Source organism: Gymnodraco acuticeps, unplaced genomic scaffold, assembly GCF_902827175.1.
Source record: "Gymnodraco acuticeps unplaced genomic scaffold, fGymAcu1.1, whole genome shotgun sequence".
Taxonomy (NCBI): Eukaryota; Metazoa; Chordata; class Actinopteri; order Perciformes; family Bathydraconidae; genus Gymnodraco; species Gymnodraco acuticeps.
In genome coordinates, this window is record NW_022991443.1 from 791,529 (window position 1) to 801,515 (window position 9,987).

At 45.8% G+C, this 9,987-nt stretch overlaps 1 protein-coding gene across 2 annotated transcripts in view; it reads right to left on the reverse strand.

Annotated features, from left to right (window-relative positions):
• The window catches only part of tafa5l (TAFA chemokine like family member 5, like), a 65,570-nt gene extending 55,840 nt beyond the window's left edge, over window positions 1-9,730 (reverse strand). The window contains exon 1 of one of the 2 annotated variants that reach the window (XM_034196420.1): window positions 8,579-9,730. In XM_034196420.1, coding sequence (XP_034052311.1) covers window positions 8,579-8,675 — 97 coding nt within the window. In that variant the 5' untranslated portion in view covers window positions 8,676-9,730. The remainder of the gene's footprint in view (window positions 1-8,578) is intronic. The other variant, XM_034196419.1, reaches the window with a different exon arrangement.
• Window positions 9,731-9,987: the final 257 nt, after the last annotated feature.

Genomic DNA, 9,987 nt, shown 5'->3' on the forward strand with positions numbered 1-9,987 from the left:
TCAAAGCCTCTATTGCCGAAGCCGCGGCGGGGAGCTGTGGTCTCAAGGTCCTAGGTGCCTCAAGGGGCGGTAACCCTCGAACCTCCTGGTGGACACCGGTGGTCAGGGAAGCCGTCCGACTGAAGAAGGAGGCCTTCAGGGATTTGTTATCCGGGGGGACTCCCGAGGCAGTTGCAAGGTACCGACAGGCCCGAAGGGCAGCAGCCTCATCCGTGGCCGAGGCAAAGCAGCGGGTGTGGGAGAAGTTCGGAGAAGACATGGAGAAGGACTTTTGGGCGGCACCAAAGTTGTTCTGGAAAACTGTCCGACACCTCAGGAGGGGGAAGCAGGGAACCATCCAAGCTGTGTACAGTAAGGATGGGACGTTGTTGACCTCAACTGATGGAGTGTTAGGGCGTTGGAAGGAACACTTTGAGGAACTCCTGAACCCGACAACTCCGCCCTCTATGTTAGAGGCAGAGCTGGTGTATGACGGGGGATCAACACCAATCTCCCGGGGGGAAGTCACTGAGGTCGTCAAACAACTCCACAGTGGCAAAGCCCCGGGGGTGGATGAGATCCGCCCGGAAATGCTGAAGGCTCTGGGTGTTGAGGGACTGTCATGGTTGACACGTCTCATCAACGTTGCGTGGAAGTCGGAAACGGTACCGAAGGAGTGGCAGACCGGGGTGGTGGTTCCCCTTTTTAAAAAGGGGGATCAGAGGGTGTGTGCCAATTACAGAGGCATCACACTACTCAGCCTCCCCGGGAAAGTTTACTCTAAGGTACTGGAAAGGAGGGTCAGGCCGATTGTCGAACCTCAGATTGAGGAGGAACAATGCGGATTCCGTCCTGGTCGTGGAACGACGGATCAGCTTTTTACTCTCGCAAGGATCCTGGAGGGTGCCTGGGAGTACGCTTATCCGGTCTACATGTGTTTTGTAGACTTGGAGAAGGCGTATGACCGAGTTCCCAGGGAGTTACTGTGGGAGGTGCTGCGGGAGTATGGGGTGAGGGGGTCTCTACTCAGGGCCATCCAATCTCTGTACTCCCAAAGCGAGAGCTGTGTCCGGGTCCTCGGCAGTAAGTCGGACCCATTTCCGGTGAGGGTTGGCCTCCGCCAGGGCTGCGCTTTGTCACCAATCCTGTTTGTAATATACATGGATCGGATTTCGAGGCGTAGTCATGGGGAGGGGGTCTGCAGTTCGGTGGACTAAGGATTGCACCACTGCTTTTTGCAGATGATGTGGTTCTAATGGCTTCATCGGTCTGCGACCTTCAGCACTCACTGGATCGGTTCGCAACCGAGTGTGAAGCGGCTGGGATGAGGATCAGCACCTCCAAATCTGAGGCCATGGTTCTCAGCAGGAAACCGATGGACTGTCCACTCCAAGTAGGGAATGAGTCCTTACCCCAAGTGAAGGAGTTCAAGTATCTCGGGGTCTTGTTCTCGAGTGAGGGAACAATGGAGCGTGAGATGGGCCGGAGAATCGGAGCAGCAGGAGCGGTACTGCAGTCGCTTTACCGCACCGTTGTGACGAAAAGGGAGCTGAGCCAGAAGGCAAAGCTCTCTGTCTACCGGGCCATTTTCGTTCCTACCCTCACCTATGGTCATGAAGGATGGGTCATGACCGAAAGAACGAGATCGCGGATACAAGCGGCCGAGATGGGTTTTCTCCGCAGGGTGGCTGGTGTCTCCCTTAGGGATAAGGTGAGAAGTTCGGTCATCAGGGAGGGACTCGGAGTTGAGCCGCTCCTCCTTCGCGTCGAAAGGAGCCAGTTGAGGTGGTTCGGGCACCTAGTTAGGATGCCACCTGGGCGCCTCCCTAGGGAGGTGTTCCAGGCACGTCCAGCTGGGAAGAGACCAAGGGGTAGACCTAGGACCAGGTGGAGGGATTATATCTCTTCGCTGGCCTGGGAGCGCCTTGGGATCCCCCAGTCAGAGCTGGTTGATGTGGCCAGGGAAAAGAAAGTTTGGGGCTCTCTGCTGGAACTGCTACCCCCGCGACCCGACCACGGATAAGCGGGAGAAGATGGATGGATGGATGGATGGATGGACCAATAAACAAAATTATTCGCAATTTATTTTCTGACTATCAACTATCAATTAATGTAAAGAGATATTCAGAGATAATTATGACATATATCAGTTCACCAAGGTAAGACTGTTATTTTTACATTTGCTAAATAAAAAGGCTTATTAACGTCATGTAAGGGAATTGATCTTTTTAACTCAACAGTGCCAAGACTTGACCTTTCCTTCAGTCCAACTCAAGATGACATCAAACAGAAATCCTATCGATATGCTGATATAGCCAGACATAGCCAAGGGCATCTCATTAGCTCAACAGAGTTTGGTAATGAGATGGACAGTAGGTAGCCGGCAATGGGACACCATGGTGAGAGGCAGATGTTTGGCTGACCCACACGCTTGCGCTTTATATTAATGTGCTCGGTTTAAAAAGGGAATATCGCCGATGCTATTTGAATACTCAACAGCAAGTCCGATCAATATTTATGCAAGTGAACAACTCAGTGCTGAAGTCGGAGGACCTGTAATGGTACGTAAGTATGCAATTTAATCTGAGGCTTACAGAAATGAATCAGGAACGATGGCAAAGGGAAGTGTGGGAGCAGCCGGAGTGACTTCTGGAGATGAGGGGTGTGTTATGCTATTACAGCATGAAGCTCATTTATCTGTAGGCAGTCAAATAAGCACAGTGTTGGCCCACAGTCCACCAGTTAATGTTCTGGGGAAAAGTTCCAGCTCTCACACCCTGGTGACAATACATGTTGGAATTTTCTACTCCAAAAAACTCTACATATCCACAAATGCGTACCTGCATTGTATTAAAATGTGGGATTTTTTTTTTTTAAGCTGCACCGAGCATGATTTTTCACGCATTCACAAGCATCCATTGAGGCCGCAGGAAAAAGAGAGAAAAGCACTCCCACCAACCGAGAAACAGGAGATGTGCTCCATTTGCTGGCCTGGGAGCGCCTTGGGATCCCCCCAGTCAGAGCTGGTTGATGTCGCCAGGGAAAAGAAAGTTTGGGGCTCTCTGCTGGAACTGCTACCCCCGCGACCCGACCACGGATAAGCGGGAGAAGATGGATGGATGGATGGATGGTAATTCTCGTGTCAGGTGTGTACACACTACTCCACCCACGGGGAATGACAAATTGAAAGTTCTAGTAGCAGCAGGATGGAGCTCCCTCGGGATAAAGCCGGACTCAACAGTGTTGGGCCGGCCCTTGGCATGGGCAGTATAGGCGAATGTTAAGGGTGCATCAACCCATCGGGGGTGCCGAACATTTTAAAAGAAAAAAAGTTTATTTAAATTTCATAACAAAACAATTTTCCGATTTTGGATCAACAAAGTACATATTATTATCTTATACTAACAGAACTACGCCTATATTGCGTACAGCGCCCATAAACTATGGCACACCCCCCCCCCCCCAAATCAACTGTCCCAGCCCCAGTAAAAATCAGAGGTTTATGTGAAATAGTTCTTTTTTGAAATAATGGTTTTAGTGTGCAATTATAGGTTTTAATTTTGTATTTGTGTTAATTTAAAATAAATCAAACTCCCAAAAAACGTATACAGCTTCTGTGTGCTTTTATTAACATTGGAATTTATTGTGATGCAAGCGGCTACCCTGACCAGCAAATTGGTCAGGGCCGGCCCTGAGTGTTAGATTGCTTCTTTTCTCAATGGAAAGTAGTAGAAAGGAAGGACTTCCAGGTGTTTGCTGTCTTTTTCAAAACAGTTAACACTCTCTAACATTGTTAGATTATTATTAATTATTATTATTATTATTATTAATTATTGTTTGACATTGCAGAGGGCTGCTTTTTTAAATAGAAAATATTCTCCTTGCACACGCCCAGTGCTAAGACTGACACTGTGGTTCCGGTCCTGCACAGTAGACATGATGGAGGTGGCTTCTGATACATTTCTGTTGCAGCGATGCAGCACAGTCTGGGCTGCAGAGATATTACAATGTAGAGTACACTCAGACAATTGGCCGTGGATGAAAACAGGCTCGAGGCATAAAAAGTGAGTGTACAATATGCCTCACAAAAGCAGTAACAGTAAACAGAGCTCTGCTGAATGTAATGCAGAAAGGATGGTAAAGCCACAGTAGGTCACGTCACATTTCATATCCCTAGGTCCTAGAGTCTTCTTTAATGCAAACCCAGAGAAAATAGTGAGCATCAGAAGGCTATTATGACCTCACAAGCACTGTGCGGTAATGTGTGATTGCGGATTTAATATTCAAGAACAGACCTCTCATAAAATACGTTCATGGCATGAGTCCGAAAATAGAACGGGACAAAAGACTGAAGGAATATAACTCAAATCATCCACACCACTCTGCCAATGATGGAGCAGTTTCAAGCCCAGAGCTTTGCGCAGAGAAAATAACAATGCAGAAATACACAGAGCGGAGCACTACACTCAACCACAAGGGAGGTCAAAGCTGAAGGCTAGAAATAATTCATATTCAGGGGGCTATGAAATATGAGCTTTGTGTGCTGTCAAATAGATTTAGCTGTAAAAATGATTTTCATTTTGTTCCATAAAGATGCTCATACTTTTACAGCTCCGCCACCTATAGAAGCAGGCCTTGATGATTTGCTTAGAATGTACAGCCAATGTCATAATCAAAGCCGGTCTCCTTTTGCATGCTTAATGCCGCCTTGAAGAAAACCGGAATGGAAATCATCCTTTTCACTTCAAAAAGTCAGTAACTCTCTGCTACTTTGGTTAGTTTAATGCTTGGATGGATAGGCCATGCTCCCTGAGTTAAAAGAGAAAGCCAAGACTTTCTAAATTCATCATTCTGGTGCCCCATGAATGAACACACACTGCTGCCACACAAGAGGTGTTTTAAAAAAAAATAAAGAACGTGATAGCATCTGGAATAATTTGCCTAGTTTGTGAATGTCATTTGGACATAAGACATCAGAGAGTCCACATCTCAAAGAGTGGACTGACTGTGAGAGTCAGTCATCAATGGACCTCTGTACTGATAGAGCCACAGTGACTCGCTTTAAAATGTAGTGACACAGCCTGTAGAAGCATCTCATAAATTGTGGGCCGTCATTCCCATCGACAGTTTGTACTACAGAGCAGCAAGCCTGGATAGATCGTTGCTTCAGGACACTATTGTTATTTGTGTTCAGGAGCACTGATTGAATTATTCAAACAAATCAAAGTGACACGTTAATACTGACATGTGACATTGGCTGTAAACGCAGCACTGTTCTCTGCACACATACAGTTTAGCATTCAGCTCTTTGGTTCATCAAACGTATTATTTTTATCAAATTTGCAATGTTTAATAAAATCTGTTCTGATGTAAATTAAAGTGGACCTATTATGCTATATTTGAAAAATATATTGTAGGGCCATACCGATACAAAACGTTTTTTCAAAATACCAAAAGGATCACCCATTGTAGCCATGCCTCATACTGCTCAAACCCCTCTTTTGCAGCTCTGTTAGAGAAACGCGGATCTCGGGTCCTTAGCTTGAAAAAAAAAGAGAAGAGGCCTGATCAGAATTCTACCGGAGATAAAGTTAAACGCCATCCTGTTTAAACCACGTCAAGGATTATTTCTGAAATAGTATGGAGCTCAAATGCTTTTTCTCTTGCAGGTTTATCACAAGGTGAGTTCTTTTTTTATTTCCTGCTTTTTAAACACATGTGCTCTCCAGTACAGGTTACTGAGTGTTAGCGAGGCTTGCAAATGTAAACAAAAACGAGATTACGTCCAAAACACATCAGGCATTGTTTCTGATAGCAACTTTCTGTGGGTCCGCCGACGTCAGAGCGGATGGAAATTTGTATCCGCTCGTTGTACACCCGTTTTAAAAAGATTTGGGTACGTAGGAAAAGACGAGAGGGTTTTATTTTCTGACGCTGCGTGAGTTCCCTGACATATTTATGTATAAAAGACATCACAAAGTGCATTTTGCATGATAGGTCCCCTTTAAGTAATGTTCATAATTTCTAGGTTATTGTAAAAAGCAGAGAAAACGCTATAGTTGGCATAAGAAGTGATAGTTGAGACTACAAACAAAACGGCACCAACCACCAGAAAGGTACCTTGAGACTCACTATTTAAATCTTTTTTTTGGCCAGTTGGGGGCAGCAGAACAGCCTGAAAAAAGACAATCACCTTTGCAATTAAAAACTTGTAACAAATGTTATCAAACAAATGCCTTACACAACCAGCAGACACTAGCATATTAGTATCCTTTTGGATTTGTAGTTATGCCCACATAATATATCTAATGCTACATTTCCACTTCATGGTACCACATAGCGGTTTGCCATTAGCAACAATTGTGAATAGTATTTATTTGGCATCACCTCAGTTGTGGTTCCAAGCCAGCTCAGTCGATAGAAGACAGTTGACTTAAAATACCTTAAGCCACTTATCGGTCAAAGAGTATTCTCAGAACTGTCCTTTTGCAACAGGTCATCCTTTACAAACATACTATTTTTAAATTGCCCTCAAACTAAGGTGTACACTATGTTGCAAAGTGCTGCAGGTAAGATGATGCCACAGCAGTTTCACACATTGCGTCTTCTTCAACTGGAAAAAATAGTGACCCTTCGATACAAACTCTTGGAAGTTTAAGTGAAGTGCAGAAACACCACAGCAATGAGTGCTTACCTTATGCTCAAAGGTTTCAAGGATTGCCACTTCTAAGATGCAAAATTGCCTCATTTGATCACAATATGTTAGAAGTGGGAATTTGTATGTTCCAATTTGAAGTTGAAATGTATTCTTGGCCTTTGAGTTGCTTGAGTTTTGTTGGCGCAAAAGGCCAACTGTCTGTCCACCCCCAGCTTACAGATGAGGATAAAAATGCTCTATCCCCTCCTCTTCTTCACACACACCCCGTACCCCAAAGCAATGTGGTTGACAAAGCAAGGAGGAGTTGCCCTCGCTCTCTGACTGCACCACTGAACCGGAATGTTGTCCAGCGAGGAAATCCAGACATTTAATTTATCGTTGAATAAACTGGCAACGTCGAGAGCGGCTGACAGGCCATTCATCGTGGTGGCCGCTGGCCCAATGGCATGAGCGGACAGGGCTGCTGCGCTTTGATTTCCTGTCTAAGCCGCCATGACAGATGAGCTACGGAGAGGGTGGAGGCGTTGCAGCCTCTCACCACCACAAGGCTTCACCTCTCTGCCCACCACTTTAACCACACTCGTCAAGGCGTACGGGCCGCCAAGGCTTAAGGGCCGTCAGGGGCCATCGGGGTGCAAGTGGTAAGATGGTCATGCAAAGTGAGTACTTTGACTCCATCAGTGGTGAGCAGTCAAAGAATACTGTAAGGTAGCTGATGAAACGATAAAGAGCAGTGGTGGTCAGAAATATCAACATACAAAGACTGCCAAAGCTCAATTCACATCTAGAGGTTTTAACTAGGCCAAATCCACCAGGATGTATTTACTGGAAGAATTTCAAGGGGAGTAAAGTTCACAAGAGATTGATTGAACAATTTTGTACAATAACACTGTAATGAGATCATTTTCAGATGAAATTGAGTCAATGATGAATGGCTGAGGAGAAGAGGAGGATGGCTGTAATTCCTCAGATAATATACAGAAGCTTCAGAGGCGGCAATAAGAGGCTGGTGAAAACAGCATTTAGAGAGAAAACACTGCAAATTAGAAGCAAAGGGAGCACATTTCAGTGTACAGGCAGTTCATTTTTCACATCAGTGTCTACTTTTGTTCCCGGCAAGCTGCCAAAGACATTTATGTAGGCACTATTCCTCCTCCACAGCGGTAATTATGCTGCTGGCCAATGCTTGATTAAAATATCTAATCTGCAAATTTAGTGTTCAACATCCCCCAACAACTTCCCATGCTTTAAGCCCGCTCTGTGTCGTTGGGATCCAAAATGTTTTGTCATGGACAGCAGCCAATGGAGTGTGTGGATGACATCCTTTTGCTTTCTATTTTGTGTCAGGGTAAAGGAGTAATTGCACCAGCAGATGTATTATTCAAGAGGAAAGCTTGTCAGGGATGGTCCTGGATTGAAATTATAAAAGCTTTAGAAGGCAGAAGTCAGGCCTTCACTGGGAATTAAAACAAGCAGACTGTGTCTCTTTTTCACCCGGAGCTTAATTATGGCTTCACTAAATTGTCAATTCACAAGGGTGCAGAGAGACTACATCAGAATAAGGAAAAACCATGAGGTTAGTTTATCAACAAGGTTATATTATATGTTATTGTGAGAATATGACCATTGCAATACATTACACGCTCCTAGTGCTACCATATGAAATAAAGACTGTAGTAAGTTCAGTAACGTCACTAAACACTGGCTGTCCAGTATCATACACTTAGTATAGGACTATTATTATAGAAACAGAAAATAATACCTTACAACAAGGTCACCATGAATTGACTGGAGATGAGCAGAGGCACATTACAAGTCTGCAGGAGGGTTTTATGGGACATTATAAGAATTGTTTTATTACGGGATCACACCATGTGCATCCCAATAAGAAGCGCTGAGACAATGCTGACAAAAGTGACACAGAGCCAGAAGTGTCCTTACCCTCTCTGAGCAGATGGGAGTAGATGAGCCACAGGAGCAGCAGGCAGCACAGTGACGCACCTCCACCTGCGGAGAGTGTCTTCGCCCCAGACTGCATCCTACACCTTCAGCCCTTTCCCCTTTTCTGTAGATTATCCAAACTTTGAAAGCTCGTGGCGCTCAGATGTCAAGCAGATCAGCGGGAGAGTGGCTAATCCAGTGGCGTCTCCACAGCCTGTAATCGGCATCCATTTTGAGGTTATAATAGGGAGAGCGACTGATAGAAATCCCCCCGTGCTTTTCAAATTCCCTCGGTGAGCTGCATATCCATCCAGGCACGCACACACACACGCGCAGAGGGTACAATGTCACCAGATCCGGCCAAGTTTACGCAGCTGTGGTTGCAGGGCTCACTGGCAGGCTTCTGCAAAAACTGTAACTATGTAGATGGAGAGCAGCAGTCCTCCGCAGTTTTGATCCTCATGCTGATGATGCTGGTAGTGAATCTTAAAAAAGAAATTCAGCCTCTCATCATCCCCTCTACACCGCTGTCCCTTCCTTTTCCCTCCTCTGCTCCCCGCACTGTTGTTATGATGATTCCCAACCAACTTCTGCACACAGCGCGGCTCTGTGTGACTCTACGGAGAAAACGCGCAAGTTCACCCAGGCGGACATGACGAACATAGCAATCAGCGCAGAAACTTGTCCGAAAAACGCAACACTCCTTTATCCAAAAATACGGCTAAAAAAAGCTGAAGGCGCAGGTGCGTCACATGCGACCACAACACTGCAGGTAAAATGTCAAAAAGATTGGCGCGTTTACGCACTGCCTATGGACAATATACGCGCGTCAATGCAGTGAAGTTGGTCACACTTGTCACCTGTATGAGCCTTTGAGAATGATCTGCAAAGATGGACAGTGCCTTGCACCTCTGATTTGCCAGAAAGAGCTCTCCCTCCTCGCAAAGTCAAGTGTCGGATGCTGATGTGAGTGTTTTAACCCAGCCTCATTCTGCCCCAGCCGGCCACATTTGCATGTAGGCGACGCAAGAACAAGAAGAGGATTTCCTCCCTTCAATCCATGGAAGAAAACGCTGCTGCTTGCCCGCCTTGAGTTACAATGTTTCCATATGCTCTCTCTCTCTCCTCCACACACACGAATACACACAGTGCCCCAATTCCTTCCGCAAAAAACTTTGAGCTCCCAGGCTATAAATCCCAATCTGTAGATGATGCTGCTTATTTATACACATTTAGATGTCCCGTCTCAGCCCACAGGGAGACACCAAGCAGTACCAGCCTCCCCACAGTGCGACATGTTACTTTTCTCCCAGTCTTTATGCCCTCTTTCATAGGTGGAACACGCCCTGGAGGGTTGCACAGAGACACTTAACATTTAACACACACTGGCATTCTGGGAAAATGTGAGA